The sequence below is a fragment of the Etheostoma cragini genome, chromosome 3 (assembly GCF_013103735.1).
Source record: "Etheostoma cragini isolate CJK2018 chromosome 3, CSU_Ecrag_1.0, whole genome shotgun sequence".
Taxonomy (NCBI): domain Eukaryota; kingdom Metazoa; phylum Chordata; class Actinopteri; order Perciformes; family Percidae; genus Etheostoma; species Etheostoma cragini.
Genome location: NC_048409.1, coordinates 19636781 through 19663496, shown reverse-complemented (window position 1 = coordinate 19663496; position 26716 = coordinate 19636781). Strand labels below are relative to the sequence as shown.

Below are 26716 nucleotides of genomic sequence, written 5' to 3'. Positions count from 1 at the left end.
TGAGTGCGGTAACGCGTGCATCAATGATTTTGCTCATCACAAAGACTGTTCGATGCTTTGGTCGAAGACCATGAATGCATGCCTGTAGCTTGCAGCAGAGACAGAGAAGGAAGAGAGGAGACAGAGAACGTGAAGGAGAGCAAAGCAGGGGAGGGAGGCTGATAAAACAGGGAGAGGAGGAAAGGAGGTAGAGGACCACCCTTATCGAGCAAAGCCGTTCGCACTGAGCCTACCAAAGGGACCTTCCCACACACACACCATTGCCAGCCAGCCAATCAGAGTGCTCGCATCATTGACCCATCCTCCCTTGTACAACTGCTCATCCATGGCTCAGCAAAGCAGATGTGAGGTGATGCGGTAGGAAGCAAGACTACAAACAACCTGGACAGAAAATTGAAAGTCACTGTGTTTACGATCTATAACGGAGGAAAGACAGTGGTTTGATATAGCTGTGAGGAAGTGTGACCAAGGAGGAGAACACTGGTTTAGATGTATTTGAATCGGGGTAGCGGCATCCAGTCAGTCTGGACATCCTGCAGCTTCTGAACAGGCAGATTAGCTTAACAAGTGTTGTCTGTATCACTTCTGGTTGCAACTTTCAGTTTCTGAACTGGTGACATTATTTTTCCTCTGACTGATTTTGGATGTGCTGCGTAAGAGAGGAGGACAAGGGGGATGTTATAAGGCTTGGCGATGATGACAAAGCATGCTGGACAAGTGACAATCTGACAACGAAACAGCGGGACAGAGATTGAAGAGAGGCCATGAGAGCCAGGAGAGAGGCCAGGATGGTGTCTGCCTGTTCACCATGCACAAACATAAGGTCAGGTCTGATTTCTGTTCCCTTTCTTTAAGCTGTGGCACTTTCTATTTTGTAGTCTTGAGTTTGATCAAACGGCTCAGTAACTGACATTTAAAATGGATAAAACTTAATGTACGCAATGATTAACCTTTTATATTTAAAAACAATACAATGTGTTGTATTTTTAAAATAGTATTTTTATGTTGGAGATGTACTAAAATAACAAAATTTACAAAAAGATTTAAATATTCAACATTGAAGTGACAGATCTCTCTATCTAATACTATATGATTAGAGGTTATTTTTATTACTATTTCCACATATACTACTACAAATATACTACTAGTCTGTAATCCATGATGTACTATATACTCCATAATTGTATGAAAAACGCCCTCTGATTATCTATTTAACTAAGTGCTAACGTGCACTGACCGAATCGCATGGCCTAGACAACCCTGCTATAGTTCTGCAGCTGTAACCTTTTCTGTTTGACCTTTGATGTGAAAATGCACCTGCTTTTGCTCTGTTCAAAGCAGACTTATAAATGTCAATTACATTTTTCTGACTTGCTTAAGAAATTTAACAATCCATTTACAACATAGGAATAATAAAGGTGCATGTTTATCTATTTTATATACAAATGTGCTTTAAAAAAGAACTGCCAATCAATAAAAAAGCTTTGACTCTATGACTGCAGTTAAGGATTCCATACATTTATACTTGTAGGTGTGACAGGGCTTCAAACTGGCTCAGGTGTTAACATTTTCTCCTTTTGTCAGCTTTTTCTTTTTTTCTCTTCAGCAAAGGCTCCTAGGTTCAAATAGGAGAAATGTGTCAAAAATTATACATATATTACGTTAACCTGATGAATGCAGGGGCGTGGTGAGACAAATCACCCTATGTCCATGTTTCTGCATCATAGCTCACACACACACACACACACACACACACACACGAACATTTGAGTAGAAGGGATTTTCCAGCTGGCTTCAAGGCCTCTTAAATCTCTGCTGTGATCTCTGCTCCCCAGGTCCATTAGGGGCAATTTGGTTAGATTTACTGTGCCTGTCCATGGGGATACAGGGCAACCCTAGTGCTGCTTTAGGTTACTACTTTGTGATAAATACTCCTGGCTGGTATTACTACGTTACCCTCACATAACTATCTCTGCAACCCTTACAAGAATCCTGAATGATAGTCATTAAGTAGCAAAAGTGCTAGTAGCTCAAGCACACTTTGATTCATTATTTCTATTATGAGACTAAAAGCTAATTTGCTTTAACAGAAAAAAAGTGATCACTGGCTGAAGAGTCTGTGTCAGATTTCTTCTATAAAATGGGCCCGCTCCACATCTTCTGTAAAGTGGTGATACAAATAGTGTCATGCCTTTCAGTAGTAGTAGTATTGCATTTAGTCAGTCCTACACAATACAACAAGTATAATGACATGTTCAATATGCAATCGAGTACACAGAACTAAAAAAGCTCCGGCAAGCTTTTATGTGCCTATCCTATGTGTACAATCTTAATAATTAAAACTACACTCCAGAAACAAAAAGGATAAAACAAAAATGATTTACAGGCGTAAAAAAATAGCTTTACATACAATTCTTTTGAATTTATACAGTAAGACACAATTTATATCTAACTCTGAACATGCTTATCTCTGTATTTAAGTCAATTTTTACATTTCATTTTACATTTCAGACCCAAATACTTGTGGCTGGTTTATTTAAATTATTTGCAGTGTTGACAGTATGTTGTTAAACACAGTAGAAACACTTGCCCATTGACAAATCTGCAAAGAAGAAGTGGTACAATATGACATTGTATGTAATTATTTTAATATTTTTTCAGATCAGGCTATCCCAAACCTTTTCTTAAACTAGATGTTTCTTTTAAAACCACGGCCCCCCACCACCACACTCTCCAAGCTAAAAATGTACACCATTGTGTATTATAAAAAAAATACTGTCTCCAATCTTTCCATCACTAGTTCCTGATGTGATCTGCTCCACTGCTCTGAGCTTTGATGTGATACACCATTGTGGTTGGCCGTACAAAAACTGTACCATGTCAGAAAATTAACTTTACTCTGGTAGTATTTCCTGTAATGCTGGTCATTGAGAAAAACACATGGCTAAAAAATGGGTAATATTTTTTTACATTGATTCATCGCCTACTGTATATTACTGAGTTAACGTTACCAGGAGGTCATATAGTTGCTATGAGTTTTTTGCTCAGACAGAAAATCGTTCTGTTACAACAAAAGAATACGTTACAGATGCATCGTTGTATTTCAAGTGTTGCATACGGTAACTTAGCCTACTTTAGATGCATTGTGAGCTAAACCGGGTATCACTGTCACTGTGTTACGAGCCAAAGCATTAAGAGCTTGTTGTTGCAACTAACGTAAAAGTAACTCAATTAATATAGCGCATTTCATGAAACCCACAGACACTTTATACAAGTACACGGGACAAGGGAAAAGAAAATAGTATGCCAACACAACACGGACATAAAAGGATTAAAACATCTGCGCTTAATGGAAGGGCATGTCATTTAATATCGGCTACTGACGTACAAGCACATCAGGGCCAATTCGGCGATGCTGTCCCCTTTCCCTTTTAGTTTTTAGTTGTTCTTCATTTAACTTCCTTTTTTTTCTGGGATGGCCCTGCCCAACGGTACCTGAGGGGCCGGGCCGGGTTCAGTCAGATATTTACAAATGATGTTTGCGTTTAAGTCGGGCTTGGTCCTATCAGCGTGGTAAAACAACAAATAATGCTGGAGCTCCTTTTAGAGAGCTCAGTGTGTGTGGGTCTACTATGTGTGTGGAAAGTAGGCAGCAGAGAGATAGAGAAAGCAGACACGTATTTGCAACTGAAGCAGAGTTGGTGGAATAAGTTCACGTTTTGTACACAGCGTGTACGGTGTCCAAAGTAAACCCCAGACTGAAAGCCAAGTTCATTCATCTGCTCTCCAGAAACAGTCAGGAAACAAAGCAATCAGGGATGGTTAGCACATTGAACATTTTAAATTAAACAGCTTATTAACGTGCGCTTGTTGCCCCGTGGAAGCTGATGCGCTCATCTGTTGACATTTCCAAATTCTACAGTTGCCTAATAAAAGCAGGTTTTCCACACATACAAACGTACATGTGTCATTAGTATGAGGAAAAAAATTTGATGTTAACTGTGTTGGGCTCGGAAATAAATATCTTAATGCGTGTCGGATGTGGACCGGGCTTTGACAAAAATATGCTAGCTAATTCTCAATTTCCAATACATATATGGTCTACAAAAGATTTTCACCAATCTGAACCTGAGTCATTATCATATCACATCACAGCGTGTATATTGGGCCAGCTGTTGCCGTCCCTCATTCATTAAAATACCCCACTGGCACACCCACTTACTACTTTGGTGAAAGGCCCTGTTTTCATGCTAGCCAAATGCCTCACTATAGAGTTACACAAGCAAATATGCCATGTACATGTGCCATTTAATGGAATGAAGTAAACTAAATATGGACCTGTCTTTGTCATTTAGAGATGAGTGTGTCCCTATCTGTCCATAGTTGGAACTGAAATTGATACCAATCCATTTGTCATTAAGCTCACTTATTTTAATATGTACTATATTAATGGATTATTGGTTGTATGCGGGATTTGAGATCTGGGAGATAATGAAGCTGGAGTCCATTAAAAAAATTGTACTACTCAAAGTAGTAAATTGGGGCACTTACACTATGTGGGCAAGGATGAGGAGACAGTACTCTGGAGCAAGCTAGCACCAGCCATAATGTATACCCAGCTCCTACTGCATCCATCTGCATCCAGCAGGACTTTACTGCTTACTAATCACAGGGTAATTCACATATGTTCATCAGCAGATCAAGCTCGCTGATCACGCTAAATGTCTATATCTTGCCCCAGCAGGCCAACATTCAATGCATTTTTCTGCAAATAAGCACTCTTGTCCACAGGGATAAAATGTATTTACAGTATGTTGTAGGTGGAGAGCCATCTGTTGTGTAAAAATAATAAACGCAATTTTTCTATACCGAACACCAAAGGTCCACTTGGCTCTAATGAGCTGTTGAGGATTAAAGATGAACTGAACTTGAATTTGAATAGGGATGATATAACATATGTATTTTATTTCTTCTCATTGGTAAAATTATTAAAATGGGGGAATTTGTTAAAAGGGATAAAATGGTAAGTTGAAAGTGTTGTTGTTGTTGTTGTTGTTACACGGCCGCTGCCATGTTGGAATTCCAGAATCTACTATGTCAGTGGCATGGTAAGCTACTCCGTGGCTAACTAACACTAGCAGCGCAGTATTAGCAACAGCATACAAAGAGTCTCAGGCTAGTGGGCATGGCTGAGGAAACAGAAACCATACTGTAATGTCCCTGGCTGCAGTAATGAACTGTATAGGGTTAACGCAGCTGGGGTTACGACACATTTCAACAGGCTACCTTTGACAAGGAAAAAACAGTCCTCAACTACTGGCTAGCTGCCTTAACACTGGCTAGCCATCCGACAGCCCCTGGTTTTAGAGTCTGTAGTGGGCATTTTTTAGCGTCAGACGATTTAGAGAGCTGTGCTTTTGATAAAACAGCGTCACTGGTGAGGGTTAAGTCCAACAGACTGAAACCTGAGGCCTTCAGGCTCCAGTACAGGGCAGACCGCCACCAGCAAGTAACACCACCGATGCTACCTGTCGCAGTCAGGGTGCTGAAATGCTCACGGCAGGCAGAGGACAGAGAGGTATTTATGTTTACCTGTAATGCAGCATACTATCAAGTCTACTAGGCAAAGGGCTGGATGTAACGTTATTGTCACATACACAAAACACAAACATATTCACTTACAAAAATAAAGCCAAACGTATAGGCTTTATAATGTTTACCAAAACTGAGACTGACACACTTTGCATTACTTGAAATTGAGACACAACACCAAGCTAGATACCAAACGATCCAACCTAGGCAAAGGGCTAGCAACTAACTACGTTGGCAGCACTTTTACTAGCCCCTAACTAAATCACAGAATCTAATCTAATCTAATGGTCACAGGCTGAAATGCGTAAACTTTGCCAATAAAATTACTAATTTTCCTGTGTATATATGCTGCAGCCGTTGCCTATATACCTTCGCAGGTCCTACCAAGCCAGTGACATCATCGATATTGTCAGCGTTGTAATACTAACAAACGCAATTTATGTGTTGCTTAAAAAAACCTATATTGATTTGTTTTAATTAAAAATGTTAGTGTAATTTATTTTTAATTATCATAACCAACAAGTTATCAACGTTTATTCTTTCAGTTCAGTTCATCTTAACACTCAACTCCAAAGACCTTAACTGTCAAATTCAATTCGTTGTGCCAGATTGCCTTTCTGAAACATATCCGTCTTTAATGGAAGGTCTGTTTTTTCTGGTTTCATAAATCAAGTGGTGGAATCTGTAATTCGTCTCCTCTGAATTGCCTTCCACCCTAGCAGACGTGATTGATTTCCCCTCTAGCTGTTCCAAAAGGGCCATGGTAATTCTTACTTAGGGCATCTTCTGTTCCTCTGCATCCTACATTTGCAAGAGAACAAAGCAACCAGAGTCAATTTAAACATCCACTTTCAGCTTATTGAAGGGTATTGAAGTGTTTTGGCACTGCATTTAAACACGGCATTTGGCGTAAATGTAAATGCTCGTGGGTTTAATCTCAGGAAATTCTTCAGTAAATCCATTTCACTTAGTGAGAAAATGTTAAACTAGATTACCTCACTGACATCTGTAGAAGGTGTTGCACAGCCGAAAGAAATTTCTCAATAGATGCTGGGAAGCTCAGTCAGGGGTAAATGAGTGGGAAGAAATTGCTCTGACTGGAGAGGCAAACGTATTATCAGGTGCCACAACAAAAATGAATTGATTAAATAGATGGAGGAGTGGTTGAGGGCCTCTGATCACAGTGATTCATGGTACATGTGGGCGCTCTGTATTGAGTCACTGGCGGCAGCAGTGATTGGAGTGAAAGGACTGCACTATGCACACATTGCTTTCTCTTGTATGTGCATACACAAATAAACACAAATGCACATGTTGTTTTGTGTGAAATGTTAGTCTCAAACAGTTATTGCTTAAGACTTAGAGTCAGTGCATATTTAGTACCACGTTAGGGCTTGTCCTTTGAACTCCAGCGCTCACCAAATAACCGTACTGAAAGGACTGAAAGCATGTTTTGGTCCTCTTAAAAGCAAATGTGTTTTGTTTTATTACTAGTAAAAAGCTTATCTGAACTGACAAGAAACTAAAATAAAGGTGTCTTACCTTTTGTGAAGACCAGAGATAATAGATAGAAAAAAGACTACACTCCATTATTAATTTTGTTTTTCAGCCTAGTAACTTCTTTGTACTGTAGCAGACATGAGGCATCAATACCAGTGCATTTTTAGTTAGAATCAACTAAACAGGAAACTCACGTCATGCAAAAGAAAAGATAATCCACCAAAACCTCTCATTCACTCTTCTCTACCCTCACTGATAGGCCAAGCAAAAGAAGTGGAAGAAACTGATATGGAAACCCCAAAGGTAGGATACAACTCAACAAGCAAAAGACACTCCACAAATGAGCATTACCATTGTCATGTCATTAAACCAGATATAAATAACAGGTTCTAACACATTATACCATTCTTCAACCTCTGTGTATTCTCCCCCATTTTTTTATGTTCTTAGTCTTCAAGTCAAGTAATTTTGTCACATTTGAGAATGTCATTCTCACACTCACCATTTGAGGGAGCTGTTTCATTGTGGCATACTTTATATATGTATAGATACAGTGAGGAAAATAAGTATTTGAACACCCGGCTATTTTGCAAGTTCTCCCACTTAGAAATCCTTGAGGGATCTGAAATTATCATCCTAGGTGCATGTCCACTGTGAGGGACATAATCTAAAAAAAAAAAAATCCAGAAATCACAATGTATGATTTTTTAACTATTTGTATGACACAGCTGCAAATAAGTATTTGAACACCGGCCTATCAGCTACAATTCTAACCCTCAAAGACCTGTTAGTCTGCCTTCAAAATGTCCACCTCCACTCCATTTATTATCCTAAATTAGATGCACCTGTTTGAAGTTAGCTGCATAAAGACACCTGTCCACCCCATACAATGAGTAAGAATCCAACTACTAACATGGCCAAGACCAAAGAGCTGTCCAAAGACACTAGAGACAAAATTGTACACCCCCACAAGGCTGGAAAGGGCAACGGGGAAATTGCCAAGCATCTTGGTGAAAAAAGGTCCACTGTTGGAGAAATCATTAGAAAATGGAAGAAGCTAAACATGAATGTCTATCTCCCTCGGACTGGGGCTCTATGCAAGATCTGATCTCATGGGGTCTCAATGATCCTAAGAAAGGTGAGAAATCAGCCTAGAACTACACGGGAGGAGCTGGTCAATGACCTGAAAAGACCTGGGACCCCTGTTTCCAAGGTTACTGTTGGTAATACACTAAGACGTAATGGTTTGAAATCATGCATGGAACGGAAGGTTCCCCTGCTTAAACCAGCACATGTCAAGGCCCGTCTTAAGTTTGCCAATGACCATTTGGATGATCCAGAGGAGTCATCGGAGAAAGTCATGTGGTCAGATGAGACCAAAATAGAACTTTTTGGTCATTATTCCACTAACCGTGTTTGGAGGAAGAAGAATGATGAGTACCATCTTAAGAACAACATCCTTACTGTGAAGGGTGGGGGTGGTAGCATCATGCTTTGGTGGTGTTTTTCTGCACATGGGACAGGGCGACTTCACTGTATTAAGGAGAGGATGACCGGGGCCATGTAATGCGAGATTTTGGGGAACAACCTCCTTCCCTCAGTTAGAGCATTGAAGATGGGTCAAGGCTGGGTCTTCCAACATGACAATGACCCAAAGCACACAGCCAGGAGAACCAAGGAGTGGCTCTGTAAGAAGCATATCAAGGTTCTGGCGTGGCCTAGCCAGTCTCCAGACCTAAACCCAATAGAGAATCTTTGGAGGGAGCTCAAACTCCGTGTTTCTCAGCGACAGCCCAGAAACCTGACTGATCTAGAGAAGATCTGTGTGGAGGCGTGGGCCAAAATCACTTCTCTAGTGTGTGCAAACCTGGTGAAAAACTACAGGAAACGTTTGACCTGTGGAATTGCAAACAAAGGCTACTGTACCAAATATTAACATTTATTTTCTCAGGTGTTCAAATACTTAATTGCAGCTGTAGCATACAAATAAACAGTTAAATAAAAAAAAAAAAGATTTTTAGATTATGTCTCTCACAGTGGACATGCACCTACGATGACAATTTTAGACCCCCCCATGATTTCTGAGAGGGAGAACTTGCAAAATAGCAGGATGTTCAAATACTTATTTTCCTCACTGTATATATATATATGTGTGTATATTTATATATATATGTGTATATGTATATATATGTAAATGTATATCTATATACATATACATATGTGTATATATATGTGTGTGTGTGTGTGTGTGTGTGTATGTATATATATATATATATATATATATATATATACACACAGTGTATATATTTATGTGTATATATATGTGTGTATGTATGTGTGTAAATACATATGTATGTATGTGTGTAAATACATATGTATGTATGTGTATGTATGTATATATACATATGTATGTGTGTGTATGTGTGTATATATATATATATATATATATATATATATATATATATATGTGTATATGTATATGTGTGTGTGTGTGTGTGTATATATGTATGTTTTTTTGTGATTTTATTGTGCATAAAGAAGCCAAGACAAGATGGAAAAAGCTGCAAAAGGCAGAAAATGACTGATTAGACATTTGTATATGTCACAAAAAGTTAGATTTTATTTCCATCATTTACACTTTCAAAATAACAGAAAATAAAAAATGGCATCTGCAAAAGTTTGGCCACCCTGCTGAGTTTCTAGCATGCACCGCCCCCTTTGGAAAGCTGAGACCTGACAGTGTCATGGATTGTTCTCAATCATCGTCTGGAAAGACCAGGTGATGTCAATCTTAAGGTTTTAAATGCCCAGACTAATCTGACCTTGCCCCAACAATCAGCACCTTGGGTTCTTCTAAGCAGTTGTCTAGAAAACTGAAACTGAAAATACTTGACACTCACAAGGCAGGAGAAGGCTATAAGAAGATAGAAAAGCGTTTTCAGATGCCAATCTGCTCATCAATCAAGACATATATAAGACGGAACAGCTCGTAGGATTGTGAGAAAAGCAAGTCAAAACCCACGTGCCATCCAGAAAGACCTGGCAGACACTGGAGTTGTGGTACACCATTCAACTATAAAGAGATACAAATATGTTCTTAATTGAAGAGTCATCAGAAAAAAAACCTCTTCTACATCCTGACCAAAAAAATCAGCGTTTGAAGTTTGCAAATGAACATATAGACAAGCCTGATGCATTGTGGAAATAAGTGCTGTGGACCGATGAGATTAAAGTAGAACCTTTTGGCCAGAATGAGCATAGGTACGTTTGGAGAAGAAAGAGCACAGAATTTAAGGAAAAGAACCTCTGTCCAACTGTTAAGCATGGGGTAGGGGATCAATCATGCGACATATGAATGTCAAATCTGTTATTTGATGCCTTTGGTAAATTTTTCCATCTTGGCTTCTTTGTGCACATTAATACAAGTTTTTACCTTGGGTACACAAACTTTCGAGCCCCACTGTATATATATATACTGTGTATGTGTGTATGTATATTTCCCACAATTGCATCTACTTCCTCTCCACTTCTGGTCCTCAGATTTCACATTGTACTAGATCCAGGAAACTGCTGTAGCATCATTTGCTGAAACACTGTCAGCATTGTCCTCTGCAGGAGCAACACAGGGTTAAAGGTGGGGGCGCTATAGTCATTTTGGTCCTAATATGGCCTTTCTGTAGTCTAAAATATTAACTCCTCGGAGGGAAACGAGTAAGACTCTGCTGTAATGTGAGGAGAAAAACCTAACAAAATGAGCACTGCACTTATTTCACAAGATCAGTTATCCATTCAAGAGGAGTTTCAACTTTGGTTGCCTGCACTTTACTCGACCCAGCGGAAAAACAATGTGGGGTAATCATAGGTTTCAGAGTACAGCAGTGTTGTTGCTGTGTTTGGTCTGAAGGGCCCTTTAGCTCAAATGAGCCAAACAAAGTTATCACTCATAATTCCGCATAGCATCCAATCACTGCACATTAGGGCAGGACTAGGCAAAGCACCTGAGCTGTAAAGTATGACTTAGAATTATTCACATGAATTTTAATATGAGCATTCTCACAGCAGTCATATGGCCCGGTTACCAGACCGTATTGCATTTAGGTCTACATGTGAAAGTGGCCACATTACTGTCCACATTACTCTGAAAAGAAATTGTCATAAATAAATCCAATTTGGGACACATTTGCTTTTAATATAAGCGTAGCCTTAGTGACAGGTTCTCGATCAATCAATCCCACAGCATATTAGTTAATGCCTATCCTATATATGACTATCAAGTAGGCTACTAAGGGCAGATATAATCTTCCAAAATTGTGCATTTGTCTCCTGTTAGCGACTGATTGGTAAAAATCATAAACCTGAATAGTAGCTGTTGTATTACCAAAGTTATATAAAATATAGCTAAGGTTTGTTATCTGTTATTTACCCTGTCTATGACAAAAATATGTATATACCTTTTATATATTTAACATACCTTCTTGATGTAATCCAGGGTCTCAGGTTTTCATCCACAACGAAAGCTTGATGTGGAAAAAGCAGGGGTCTTAATTTTGATTCATGACATTATTGCTGCAGATTTCATCTGTGCAAAGTTGAGTTGTTTTGGAAATGCAAGGCCTTGCTGGGTGATTGTTGCTTTGTCACCATGAGTGACGTTGATCATTTGTGAAGCTTGAAATAGCTCAAGTGCCATCCCTGAAGGCTTTGTGAATAATAATGACATAGCAACTTACGTGTGTGCGTGTGCGTACTTCCGTCGACATCTGTATGGCTGACTGAAAACATCAGGCAAGGTCCGCATGTGGCCCTGAAGCAGCATGCTGGACAGCTCCTGGCTTTAATAATTGCAGGGTCATCTCTGTGGCAACAGCCCTGACTGACTAGATGGAAAGATTGTCTGGGAGGTGTCAGTCAATATCTCTCCAACTCAATCCCTTATCCCATCACCACTCAAGAAGCAGAGTCCTTTGATATAAAACTAACTTTTCTCACTTTACCTAAAAGCTTTTGTTTTTGCTTTAGATCACTTAAGTGTGTCAGTGTAAGTTGGACTAATTTGGAATAAACATGGACTTAATTTAGACAGCATCATCTTTGCAGCTGCTGTGTTTTTAATCAACTTGCCTGTTTAAATAAAGGTTAAGCAAGAACAAGAACAGAGCATGAGGACACAGATGGGGTTGTTGTTTTACCCACAGAGGTTTGTGTTCTAGTGATACAAACAGTGAACAACCCCCTCAGCGGCAGCACATCTGACCATGTTGGCATCCACACCACAGTGTCTCACGCTCACTGATGATGTGGTCATGTGGAGCTATTTCGTAATTGTGTGACGACTGGGGCGGCCTCTAGCTCACCCAGTAAGAGTGTTTGCCCCATGTAGGCCGAGTCCTGCAGCAGCCTGGGTTTGAATCCGACCTGTGGCCCTTTGCTGCGTGTCATCCCCCATCTCTCTCCCCCTTTTATGTCTATCAACTATAATAAAGGGAAAAGCCCCAAAATAAATCTTTAAAAAAAAATGTGCGACGACTGAGCTGGCATTGTTTAATTATGTAATTAGGAAAGATAAGGAATAGATGTTGATGATGATTAAACAAGAATAAATTACTAACCGCACAGGGATGAATCTCTTTAAAAGGGGACTCTAATTCACTGTAAGAGGGTTTGTGCCAATGTTGTCGTTTAACTTTAATTGTAAAAATATGATTAAAGAGACCATATAAACACATTTTATTAAAATATATTTACACTGGTTGAACCGCTTCCCTCAAGTAACTCTTTGACATTCCTGTCCCTAAGCAGTAGTGTCAGCAGTGCAGTGTTACAATAGAAGCTAAGATGTGTACCGTACTGGATGTGGACTAGATCTGGGGAGATCAGCAGAACCTGATCTTTCTGTGTCGTGACATTATTTTTCCGAACAGAGCGGCTGTGTATTTGAGGAGCTCAGGGTCATGGATGTGATGAGTCATTGATTCACTGCATAATAGTTCCACCTCCAGTTTAGGCTGGAGATAAAAACAAGGAATTGTGCCTTTTTAGTCAATAAAGATCTACTGTACTTTTTATCAGTTTAATGATATTGATCAACTTCTGATAAATCTAAATTTGTCATTCATGCATTGATAACACAAACTCAGTGACTGGGTTCAGACATGTCCCTGACGCTTGGTCAGGTGCCATTGGCATTGTTAGTGACGTTAAAACTCTCCTTTAGCGTCATACCTAAACACACTTTATCGAAACATGCTTGGTCAGGACTATTAGTGTCAATTTTGACGCAGTAACTTAAGTAAAAGATCATAGGTGGGCTTATAAAAGGTATGTTTTGTCTTGTGGGGGGTAAGAATGGGACAGTTAGGTTTAGAAAAAAAGAACGGCACAGTTGGGTTTAGGAAAAGTGACACGCGGGAACCTATCTCCGGGGTGAAAGTCCTGTGTTGCTTGGCCCATCCACCACCCCAAACTCCATATGTGGAATTTTGGGCTTTCATACTAATTGCTACCATTGCCTCTCTTAATACTACAGCATCTTCACCCGCCGCGCATCTGACGCTGACAGCCATTGCTCAAGCAGCTGTATTGTACGATTTCGGAGTGAGAATGGTTTGCCCTGTTTATTATGCCTTAAAAAGACAATACACTGTACAGTGCCATTAACAGTTTTTTATAAGCTGCCCTCTAGCTTAAAGCCACACAGTTACTTCTAGCCAATAAAACTTTGTGTAGCAACAAAGTTCATACTTCTTTTTTGACTCAATTGGATAGCATAAGCTTGCTTTCTAAAATGATTTAGCTGCTGTTACAAGAGTTTATATAGTGATGCACTGTTCATATATGGAAAACATTAGGTGCGCTGGCTGTTTGAGGTGAATCTTCAGCTAGGTAGCTATTTGAAAAGGCTAGTGCACAGTGTGTTTAACCACACTATACTGTACTATATATACTACTACATTACTATATATGTTAAATAGAAAAAGTTAAAAATCAATTACATTTTAAAAATTAAATTTTTTTATTTTCTAAGGTAATAAACAATATTCTTAAGTGTAATTAAACCTCCGGTTTCTTCCAGCTTCAGTCAGTGACTTTATATAACACCATATCATCACATACCCTTATTTCGGTTAGCTTCAGCTGGTTTGATTTGCATTGAGAGATGATCTTATGGAAAGTTCCCCATGGCTATCTCTAGTTATGGTGAAGGGTAAGTGATGATGTGGGGTATTTTAATTCCAAAGGCCAAGGGTACTTTCTCAGGATGCATGATATCCTTGTCCATGAGATGACTGGCTTTTAAAAATATAAATCTGCCTGCCTCTATGGGAATGATTTATCTCATTTTGATAGTAACTATAGTCATCATTTTTGATCAACCCAATGAGCGCTGTATTGTCAGCAAATTTAACAATCTGAAAGCTTGCCTGCTGTGGACGGTAGTCTGCCGTGTAAATGGTAAAAAGAAAAGGTGATCAAACAGTTCCTTGAGGTGACCCTGTGTTTGGTATGATATTATCTGACTTAACTTTTGAGTTTACCTTAACAAATTGTGACCTTTTTTCAACAACAAAAAAATGTAATTGAATGAGTGAGAATGAATGAGAAAAACTCCTGGAACCGTCATCAAAAAAAGCTTATTTACAAGGATGTGTGGTTTTATTGTATTGAACCATCCAGGTGAGCATAGAAACTGTCCAATTCTGATGAGCAAATTGGCAGGGGTTAAGATATGAGGCTTTTAGACTTTTAGACTATTTAACACGATTTTCTCACATACCTTCATAGCTATGGAGGTTAGAGCCACTGGTCTTAGATCATTCATACACTTGTTTTTAGGTACAGGTATAATGCAAGATTGTTTCCGTAAATCAGGTAACACTGTGAGGGAGGAAGAGGATGAGGGAGGAAGAAGCTTGAGTCTTGTTGCCCGGGGCACATGAAATTGTTAATCCTGCCTTGAAGAATTACAGGTTGTTGTTAATGTCCCAGATTTTGTTCAAACCTTGTATATATCAATAATATTGCCCAAAACCAAGGCCTGTAAAATATTTTTGTTCAAATCCTATATCTTCATATTTTTAAGCCTTGAAATTACTTCAGTTTTACACCTTGAAAATGACATTATATGGGAAGCAATATCTGGACATTAATACAAAGGAAGGTATTATTCAGGTTAGAGAGAGAGACTTTGTAGGGTAGAAGACAAACATGTCAATACGACTAGGTCAATATGATTAATGTGTACAGCATGCCCTAGATTTGGGGGGGGAAAGGTGTGAAAAGACTGACATTAAGGTTAACATAAACTTTGAGCAAAATCTAATAGGGTGCAGTTGTTGTCTTGGATTTAGTCTAATTGACCCAGAATGACCCAGCTGCATGTCATTTGGCTCAAATCCTCCCATTTCCATTGACTCAGGAAGGTTAGAAAGCAAGCAAATTCTACTTAGACACTGATAAATAGAAAATAAAACTTGTTTTGCTTATATCTGATATATATGATATAATAATATCTGATCATTCTGCTATTACTAAACACAAAGTTGTACGAACCCTGACCAGAGAAAATACCAAATTTCCATTTTTTCCACCACCTCTGTCTAACCCCTTTTTTTTTCCTCTCTCTCCCTCTGCTTTGTTTAGTCCTTATGAGTGTGTGTTTGAGGTTTGTTCAAAAATGAACCTTGGCCTATTTCCATCATGCTTGCTGCAGCAGAAACAGGAAATGGAAGACTTTTTTTTTTTTTTTTTTTTAATGACTGCTTTAATGTCAGCACGGGCCATACTTTGTTCTTTTATTCATGGAACATGTGACAGTCGTGCAGAAGGCCATCTGTATTTCACAATCACATTCTTTGGGTTGACCTGATATTGAATAGATCTAATCCTTGCGGTGATGCTTGTTTGTACAGGTTTGTTATGTTTTTTTGCAATCATGCAAATATCATTTATCACCACTGTCATTGTTCTGACAGCTGTCTTTCACTCTTCCTCCCTGGGTTGCTTTTATGTTTTAGTCAGTGTTGGTCTGCAAAGTGTCTCTTCTGTCCAGGGATTTCTGCTGCCTGTGTGTTTTCTGCATTCCATTACATTCAGTCTGGCTTCCTACTGACCTGGTTTCTGTTGTGCAATTGCTGTCCCATGTTTGCATCTGTTTAACCTTAGTCTTCTCGGTTGCTTGTGACTTTTAATCAAGAATATAAGCAAGTACTACTATGCCATCATTTCTTATGCTTAGTATGTATATTTCTGTCTTTGCATGCTGTTTGCATTTCAGCTCTCTGTTGCCCCACTGTGGCCTTGAGGGCCCGGATTATCTGACATTGCTCAGTTCAACCATAATCGAAAAGCCACCCAGTCAAGTGAGCCCCCCTTTTCTCTCACTCCTCAGATAGTAGAGATCAATTTATGGGTGTTTATTCAACATGAGTAGGAGAACAGTACGTGCCTTATTCCATAGTGTGTCACAGAGAAAGGAACACCCCCCCCCCCCCCCCCCCCCCCCCCCCCCCCCCCCGGCAGAATGGGAGGAGTCATACTCTCCACTGCATCCAATCTCACAAAGCAGTGTAGAGGATTAATCCAGATTATCTACCAATGCTATTCTTAGAAATAAATGAAACATTCCTGTGCCCGATTAGGGTTCAAGGAATGCTAAAAAGCTAATGCCCAAATCACATTACTGTTATTTATTTCTTAATAGATCGTAAAGGCATAACTCACGCTTATTTTAAAATGGATTGCATGAATATTGCGTCTTTTTACCTTACCCGACAAGGCGGGAGCAACTTGGCGTTAACTGTCTTGCTCAAGGATACTTTTACATACAGCCAGGAGGAGCCAGAGATCAAATATCAACATTGTAATTAAAGGACAAACCGATCTACCTCCTGAGCCACAGATACCCAGAGTCATGTATTTCTTTTAGAATCCTTCCCATAAATAGCATGTTAAACATAGCATGTATTCATGAAAAAGTATTTTACCATGGCAAAACTCAGCTGTAGTCTGGTCAGCAGGGGGCACCAGTGGAAAGAAACATCTCTGACTCAGTGGTTGACTCTTCTCTAGAGGAGCTGTCCATTCAGCACCACTCTGTTGCTGCTTGTCCTCAGCAGGCTGGACAGAGCTCTAACGAGTCAAACAACATTCACTCACAGCAAAAAAGATAACACAAAATCTTGTAGGGCTGGCTTTGAGTGCCACAAAACACTCAAAGGGAAACAAATGTTTTTCCTGTTGCATAAGATCCATCTTTCAATAATCAGGCATAGTATTATTGGCCTCTTGCTAATGGCGTTGGTTACTTTGACTAAGCAGAACACAATAGGTAGCCAAACTCTGTGTGTTAAAACTGAGGGAAACAACCTCCTGACTGCAGTATTTGACGTGAGGTCTACTGTAATGCCTTTTAGGAACATCTAATTTTCCAAAATTACAGGTACAGTGAAAAACACAAAATGTACATGTACTGTGCCAGCATTATTTGGAATGCGGATGTCATGAAATGTCACAATGACCTCTCTGGATACTTTAATGGCATCTTTTTTATAAAGAAATATGGATGGAAATTAACAATGCATGCGTTTTGATGTAATAGTCACATTAGTAGGCTTAAGCTAGGTCAAGATGAACTGCTTGTCAATTACAGAGTAGAATTCTCAGCAGTCGATGTGCAGGTGACATCTTACTGCCTAAACTCTGTGACTTTCCTGGATGTTTCCCGAAATCATGACTGCCGGTCATGTCTAATAAACAGTAAGGTGCACCATGGTTGCAGATGTTTTTTGTTGTTGTTTTTTTCCAATAAATTGTTAGCAAGCTATGATTGAGCTGGGTACCAGATGGACTCTGTGTGAGATGACTTACCGTCTCTCCTCTTGCTTGACTGGAGCTCAGGCTACAGCCCTCAGTGCTTCACCTGAGAAGGGATTAAATCGTTTCATACACCCCCCTTTTTTCCTCCCCTCACTTTTCGCTCCTTGCAGTCTTACCACAGCCGCAGTAGCCCATGGGGAGAGACAATGCTGGCTTACAATAGAGAGAGGGAGAGTGCGCCCTCATGTCTGCTCTTGCCTGCCCAATAGTGTAGAAATGAAATATCTACTCACTGGTCCTCTTCCGTCTTGATAGTTTTTCAAATTAAAAGTAATCACAATGTGGTCTGAGGTGCTTTTAAACATCAGCAGTTGCCAGCTATTGATTGCTAGTTGTGCCGTAGATTGTTTATGAAGCACTCTACCGCCAAAAATACACGTGCAAATATGCACCCAAAAATACACATGTAGAGATGTATATACACATTGTAGTATAGTTGCCAGGCTACGCTTTAGATTATTAGACCAATGCCAGCTAAAAGTCAAATTTACAAAGTCGTGATTGGCAAAATGTTTTTTTTACAATCTTGCATGTTTTTTTTTATTAAGCTATGTTACTTAATGTATACATCATTAACCACGAAAAAGCCAAATAACACATAACTGCAAAACTGATGTGTGAGTTCGGTTTGACAACACCATATTTTAGGTGATACTAATGTTATTGTTATACATAATATCTCTGTTCATTGACAGAAATCCCAATTTGCCTGATTTAAAAAAGGGAACATACCAGTTAACTGTTTTGGCAAAATTGTCATCAATGTCTCTTGCAAAATGTCCTGAATATCAAAGTTTGGGGTCTCAATGCTCTATTCAGTCTCTCCTATGCTATGCACACACACACACACACACACACACACAATACCATTCTCATACGTAGCATAGAGGGTGGGGGGTCATTGCACAGGGGATGTTATGGCAAGAGGCTACTATCCTGCTCTAGCCCTCCACACTGGGTCAGCTAGGCTTATCATGGAGAAAGAGAGCCATCTAGGGAAGAGTACAGAGAGAACAGGAGGGAGGGAGAGGGGGAGGGTAGCGCTCCTGCGCCTGCTCTCTGTAAGCACAGCAAGTGCAGCTTTCATCCGCAGCGGAGACCGGGGGAGAGACAGAGAGAGTTTGAGCGAGCAAACAAACGCTGTGAGGAGACCGTAGAAGAGCTTGGTAGAAAATGTACAGTTAGAAAGGAACAGTGACTGGCCATGTTGGCATTTCCTTGCCAATGCTAGCTTTTCTGCTTCTGCTGCATGCTGCAGTTTGCGTTGTGATTATGCCTGCTCTTTTGGGAAAACTGAAGAACCTCAGGGAGGTGTGAATTTCTGGCACAAGCGCTCAGCACTGCGGCACCTCGATACAAGCGAAGGAATGTAGCAATAAGGGGCAAAGCTGAGCATCATCCTTCCAGACTTTGGTCCCCCAGCCCTCCATCTGTCTCTGCATCCATTCCTCCCTTCTTCCCTCTGTGCATCTCTCCTGCTCTGTGTATGGGAGGTGAGGCTTTGGCAGGCTGTCAGTCAGCATGCGGCTGTGTGAACGGGCAGCCCAGTGCCCACAACGCGCTGTGGACGTCAAACACTCCTCGCTGTACTAATGAAAGGCTTCAAGCTCGCCTGGTAAGGTGAACAGAGGGAAGAGATTTTTGTCTTTGATTGTGATTATATATTCAAAATGTAACCTGTCTTTCTGTACAGCTTTAAAACTGTCGCCTATGCAAAGCACAACCCTGCCAGGTGCTAGATGTCTGTTACTATTTACTGGTAGTATGTGACTGGATTGACATATGTCGCACTAAGACAACATTCTCTCTTGACGAGGCTGGAGCACTGTCAAATATACGTGCTTTTCCAAGAGAGCACAAATAAATTAAATCATGTTTATCCGTCCATCTTTACCCATGCATTTCTATATGGTTATGTAAATATCCAGGAAATGCACCAGTATATAAGAAGGGCTGTATCAGGACAGCACTAAGCTCTGATCAGATTGTTTATAGCCAGTGCAGCTAGTGTGGGCTAGGGTATTTTTTTTTTTCACTGACTGTGGCGACCCTGCTTTGCTCCCCTCTGGTGGGATCAGTGTGAGCGGAGCAGCTGAGGAGAAACACTCACGTGGCTGCCTGGAAAAGAGCAGACACATGCTCCCTCTGTCTCTCCCCACTTACTCACTCTCGCTGTCTTCCTTGCTTGTGTTCCTCTTCCCTTGTTAAATCACATGGACAAACAGATTCACATCCAGGTGGCTCTGCTCTCACTTTCTTTTTAACCTTTTCCGCCACAGTGTGTGCACTTTTCCATCGTACCTCCTTTTATCCTTTCCTCCCCTTGTGTTTGTTTATGCTCCTCCTCCTCCTTCTTTTGCCTGATATTTTTAGAGACGAATTACATAGCACTGCAGGAGGAAAAAAAAACAGAGGGGGAGCAGTTTTGTCAACGTGCGTCCCGCTTCCTTCCTTCTCACTTTCATTTGGACCCCTTCTTTTCCTTACAGGATCTCTTCTTGTCTCTAACGTCTCTGTCTCTCTCTCTCTTTCATTCTCTCTATATTTGTCTGTCTCCTTCTCTCATTAACATCGCTCTCTCCCCTTGCTCTTTAATTCTTTTTTTTATGCCTATCACTATCTATCACTTGATCCTTTATTGTTAAGCTTTGAACATTTTCTTCTCAGGGCTTCATAAAATTAGTGTGTGTGTGTGTGTGTGTGTGTGTGTGTGTGTGTGTGTGTGTGTGTGTGTGTCTGCGTGCGTGTGTCAATTAGTAAAGTCTTTGCCAATTATACCCTATTGTGATGTCATCATATTTTAAATGGCGTGGAGAAGCCGTGAGTGGAGTAGGATACCCTCTTGATGGAGTCTACACAATGGTGGTGTTGAATGAAGTGGATGCTGAGATCTGGATGGATAAGAATAGGATTCAGGTTTCTGGAGAGCTCACACCTGGAAATGCTGGAGTGCTGGTGATTAGAAGCTGAATGCAAAAGGGGAAGAGGAGGTTTGCAACCGTTTGCACTGAAATGACAGCTGAAGGCAACAGAGAGGACAACAGATTTAAATATTGACAGCAAAGATGTGATTGGCTGATAGAGATTGTGGCTAAATCTGGTTGGTATAACTAAAGAGGAAACGCCTCCCACTCAGCTGATCTCCTGGAAACAGGAGACGGGTGGGGCGTAACGTAAGATAGTCTTCCTGATGAAACTTACGCTAAACTTTATTTGTACTGTGTCCAATAGTCCAATGTTTTTTGTAAACCTGGCTATAGTTCAGGTCAAAAACTGGGTAAAAACACAAAATGTCAATACTTTAAGACAGGGGCCTTCAAGTTTTTTAAACCACACTGGAAAAGAGACGGAGTAGGGACCCTATAATACATACTGAATATTGTATAAAATTAAGTTGCATATGAAACAGGGTAGGGCAGCCTAAAGCCTTTATACATGCATTTTTAGTGCATAGAATACTGAGCTATTAAAATAATTGTTGTGGGCATTATTTTATAAATCCTCTTTAAGTGTTGCACATACTGTACATGTGGCACATTGAATCCTTAGTATTAACTGGAAAATGTAAATAGTAGTTTGGTTCATTTTATGTAAGACCGCCATCCGACCCAAACACAGGAAGTGAACCACAAACAATGCATTTACTAGTCTGCAATTTCAACCACACAATTTACAGACTTATATATGATTCATGGGATGATAACTTTTAAATCTATAAGGTGTTCTGACCACACAAGGCTGGTCGTGTGTGCAAAAATGAACAACACAAAACAGCAACAGGGCTTCTTGTGTCGGCAGAGTGGAGAGAGACAAGTCCAGGAAGCTGAGCTTTTTATTTTCTGTGGAGGACCGGGCCCAGGTGGTCCACATCAGGCTGCATCAGCTGGAACTTTGAAAACAATATGTTTACCTTTTAATCAAGATTGTGTTTGTAAATGGGAGTTTTTAAAAGGAAACTAGTCCAAAAGCTTCAATTCAGCTTTATTTCAATCCACCTTGAAAGGGGAAAAAAATTGATCAAGGAACAAGTGAAAATGGTAAGGTATAAATTCCCCTTGTAGAGCCAATGATGAGAGGATCCAGCTGAAGTCTTAATTTGTTATCAGAGTCTGTTAGAGCTGCATTCTGTTGTCCCAGGGACAATCTGCTATGTCGGACAAATGGTATGACCTAGAGGTCATTCCATCAGTCAATAACTCAATCAGTGCATTTGTTGTCCTGTGTTATAAACCAGTAGCTGTCACTAGATGTAGCATCTTATTTATCTACACTGGATGCAGTGATTTATCTGTGCTAACTGGTTTAGCATTCTCCAGGTTACTTGACTGGACAATGATTCTTTTTGTCTCTCATGCGTTTTTGTTAGTGGAAAGGTATTTGCTCTTACTTGCTGACAAATGAGATGGCTTCAGATGATAATGATTATGTCCTGAGCATTAAGTTATGCATGCAAAAATGCTTAACCTTCTTACAAGAAACCACAAAGGAATCCTGTCTAATGCCATGGTACGCTGACGGAAGTGGTCAGTGTAAGGATTTGTGAAGTTTTATTGCAAGTTTTTATTTCATAATTGTAGTGTTTTTGAGGCATATGATTCCAAAATTATCTGAAGATGAACCAAAATTGCTTAAAAAGAAACCAAAGATTAGTTGTGATTATGATCCAATGAAAACAATATGATTATAAAATAAATATTGGTCTTAGTAATAAAAAGGATCCAATGTGATTTTCTGTAAATTGACGTCAGGGGAACCGGGTGTCAAAGAGTTTTCAGACTGGAACCAGGCTGCACTGTTGGGTGTATGTTTGTAACAATGCATGCTGTGATTGAGAGCTGGGTTGAGGGGAGGTATGTTTGCAGCATTACATGTCAGAAGACAAGGCAGAGAAATAAGAAGAGGCCGTGTGTGTCTGTGTGTGTGTATATACTGTCATGCACGCGTGCAAGTGTGAGATTGCTCAGGATTTGGCAGTGGACCCAGTGTGGGGATGTTTTCTCTTGATACGACATTTGGTGTGACTTTAATCTGCCCACACACGTACAGACACATGCACACAGACACAGATGTGCACACACAGCCAACAGCTGTAGCAACAGCAAGGCACTCTATGCACGTGGCATCGCAGACAAGCCTGTAGTTGCTGCAGGACAGATATAGACAGATTGTGAGTGCAGATTTGCATACCTAATGCCTGTGTGTATCTTTAACCCAAACTTGTCTGCTCAATTCTTCAGCTACTTTATTTTATTGATCATTACCATCAGAGTGGGAGGCTGCAGTTTTCATGTCATGGTCACAGAGCAGTGGCGTAAACGAGTAAAGAAAGAAAACTGTAGAGAAGTCTTACATCTGTGATTTCTGCTTTTACATCCCTTTGAGAGTGCAGCTCTTAGCTTGTGCATGTTGTCATTCAGACAAACAGAACAGCAAAGACTTTTGGAAATTTGCTAAGTCCACTGACGAATGCACGGCTGCTTCAGATCCTCACATACACACATGTAAGGATGCATGCCAAACTCTGTACTTTTTAGGGTACCAACCAAATTCCATCGGTACTACCAAGTACCCATTTAAGTTAAATTAATCTGTGCCAAATTTTGGTACCTGAGAGTGTGTGAGTTTCTCTGTCCTCTCTGCATGTTTGACAGAGACAGGGGCTCAGCTCTGACACAGATGTGCAGAGCTGTGGTTCAGATGGAGCGGGACTACGTCGCCTGTGCAGCTCGTTCAAGTCCCAGTGAATCACGGCAATGCCGATAAAGCTGTCGCAAATGTTGTTACACTTTTCAAAACTCCACGCAGAAAGCGTTTGCTGCTGTTTAATATGAATTAAAGCCGGAAGCGGTCGCAATGTGGTTCACTGTTGATTAATCTGTTGATTATTTTCCTGATTAAACCATTAGTTGTATGGTCTTTCAAATGTCAGAAACGGCAAACAGTGTTATCAGTGTTTTCCAAAGCTCATGAAGATGTCTTCAAATGGCTTATTTTGTCCAACAACTTGCAGATTAATAGTTGGCAACTAATCGATTAATCTTTGCAGCTCTTAACTGCTGGTTTAATCACCTGGTCATCAGAAGTGATATTTTAAGCCTCTTCCCTTCAGCAGAACTATTTCTACTTGCTTTGAAAACGAAATCACGACATGTCCACAGATTAGGGCTTGTTAGGAATGGACTGGGATGGGAGGTTTGTAACCAACTGCAGCCTTACAGATAAAGCACTGCAGCATCTGACTGGGCCACAATGGACTTCCAAGTCAACAGCAGGGGCTCTGCAGTGAAGAGAAACTGCAGAATTCTTTCCCTTCTGGCCACAACTTTGTATCTCTCTCTCTCTCTCTCTCTCTCTCTCTCTCTCTCTCTCTCTCTCTCTCTCTCTCTCTCTCTCTCTCTCTCTCTCTCTCTCTCTCTCTCTCTCTCTCTCCCTCCCTCGTCCCCTTTTTGCTTTTTTTTATTACTGCATCCTTCCCGTAGGCCATTTGTCATCACTGATTATGCTTTACATTGTTCCCCACCACACTCTTCTGCCTGCTTCCAATACAACCAACTTTTTTTTTCTATTTTCAGGCTGTGAGGGGAGTTAATTGAGGATGCAATGATTTCTGATGGTTGATAAAGTCATGGAAGAAAAAAGAGATGCTTGCATAGCATTTAAATGATACAGACATTGTGGCTAACATGTCATTAAGTGTGAACATAAACAAGGAAGGCTGGTTGTATTATACTGTCATTAATCTGACAGTATTTATAAAATGTTTTGTATTTATAAAGAAAAATACTTTGGCAGGCAGACTTTTAAAACATCAATCATGCTGCCATGTGGGAGGTTATGTTCCCGCTTCCCTCAGCCTGTTCAGGGACAAACGGACATGTGAAACTACCTAATCGATCGCCTTCCATTTGTGTGTTTCTCAAATGAAGCCTATCCAAAAATTACATGGTCCTTCTTTTTCTTTTTAGAAGCACAAACATAACTAGCTCCCCTTTCTTGATGTCTTGTAAATGCTTATGTGTTTCTGTGTTCATAGAGGAATCACTTACTGCTAATTGTTTTCATATAATTATTAGTTATTTGTGTTTATTTGCTCCCTGCCCTCAACACTTGAGGAATCCGTACATAACCTTGTCTACCTGTAGGCTCTGCATGTTTCAAAAAACCTGCTAACACTACAAACAGTTAAACGTGATTAACACAACGGTCAAAAAACACCATGAACTTTTGGGGTGTTTCCAAGTTTCCATGTTTATGCTGAATTTTTTTCCTCATTTGTCATAATTTGACTGTATTTATAAAAGAATACCCTTAATGACAATTAACTGCTAGTGAGAAATATAGGCAGAATCTACAATTTTTTAAGTAGAGTTGAATCAAACAATTTTTTTCGTTATCGACAGATCTGCAGATTGTTTTCAAGAATCTTTAGTAATCAGCAAATTTTTTTTTGTTGTTGTCTGTTTCATGTTAGAAAATAGTAAAAAATGGCCAGCATAATTCAAAGATAACTTTATATAGACGACAAAGTGTTGGAAAAGTGACAAGAAAACAAAGTCATATAAAAGGTTGAAATCCTACACAGTGCACTGTGTTTATTAGAGAAACACCAGGTTAGTAGGTGCACAAATGTAGCCCATACTGGTATCAGAAACTTGAAGACTTCTTCTTGGATGTCCACACACCATCTGAAACTCAACCTTGACGAGACTGAGGTCCTTTTCCTTCCAAGGCAGGGCTCTCAAGCCCAAAACCTGACTACACTTGTGTGACATTTGACGATCAACTATCCATCACTGCCAACGTTGCTGCAACTATCCGATGGTGTAGATACATGTTACAACGATACAAGGATATGTCCCCTTCTAACGCCGCAGGCGGCTCAAGTTCTGGTTCAGGCTCTAGTCATCTCACGTTAATACTACTGCACCTCCAACCTTGCTTGCCTGCCTTCATGTGCCATCCGGCACCTGCAGCTCTTTCAGAACTCAGCAGCTTAACTTGTCTTCAACCCCCCCAAGGTCTCTCACACTCCACTCTCCTCCACTCTTTTCACTGGTTACGATTTGATTCCCGGATCCGCTTCGAGACACTAGTATTTGCATACAGGACCACAGACGGATCAGCCCCAGCTTGCATCCAGAATATATGGTCAACCCCTATACCCCACTCCGCTCTACGTCAGCCAACCTGCTTGCTGCCCCCTCACAGCGAGGGACAACTAATACTGTTTGCTGTCCTGGGTCCTAAATGGTGGAATGAGCTTCCTGTTGAAATCAGGACAGCCTCCTCCGACGAAGGCTAAAAACACATCTCTACCAACTGTACCTTGGATACAAAATGTATATACTGCACGTATATATATATATATATATATATATATATTCTTGAAGCTGCACTTTCATATGACTCTTTGTAGTTTTGCTTATTTAAAACTAACGTACTTGTACTTACTACTTGTTGTCTGGAGTTTCCACCTTCAAGGTTGACAGCACTTAAATGGAAGTCGATTTGGATAAAAGCGTCAGATAAATGACATATAATGTAATGTAAGATAAACTCTTTATCAAAACAGAAATAGTTATACCTCAACACATAAAGTGGCAAGGTCCATGAGGATTTGATGGGGAAGTGATGCATTTTTGTCCCTTTGAGAGTTCCCTTTTAATTTATGGCATATATACACTCACCGGCCACTTTATTAGGTACCCCATGCTAGTAACGGGTTGGACCCCCTTTTGCCTTCAGAACT

The 26716-nt window shown here is 40.2% G+C and overlaps 1 protein-coding gene across 16 annotated transcripts in view; it reads left to right on the top strand.

Moving 5' to 3' along the window:
- The window catches only part of gramd1bb (GRAM domain containing 1Bb), a 77401-nt gene that overhangs the window by 15360 nt on the left and 35325 nt on the right, over positions 1 to 26716 (top strand). For 3 of the 16 annotated variants that reach the window (XM_034867354.1, XM_034867353.1, XM_034867350.1), the window contains exon 1: positions 19047 to 19582. The exons of 12 other annotated variants lie outside the window; for them this stretch is intronic. In XM_034867354.1, coding sequence (XP_034723245.1) covers positions 19560 to 19582 — 23 coding nt within the window. In that variant the 5' untranslated portion in view covers positions 19047 to 19559. Of the gene's footprint in view, positions 1 to 292; positions 824 to 7351; positions 7396 to 19046; positions 19583 to 26716 lie in introns of those variants that run through there. One more of the 16 variants, XM_034867347.1, reaches the window with a different exon arrangement.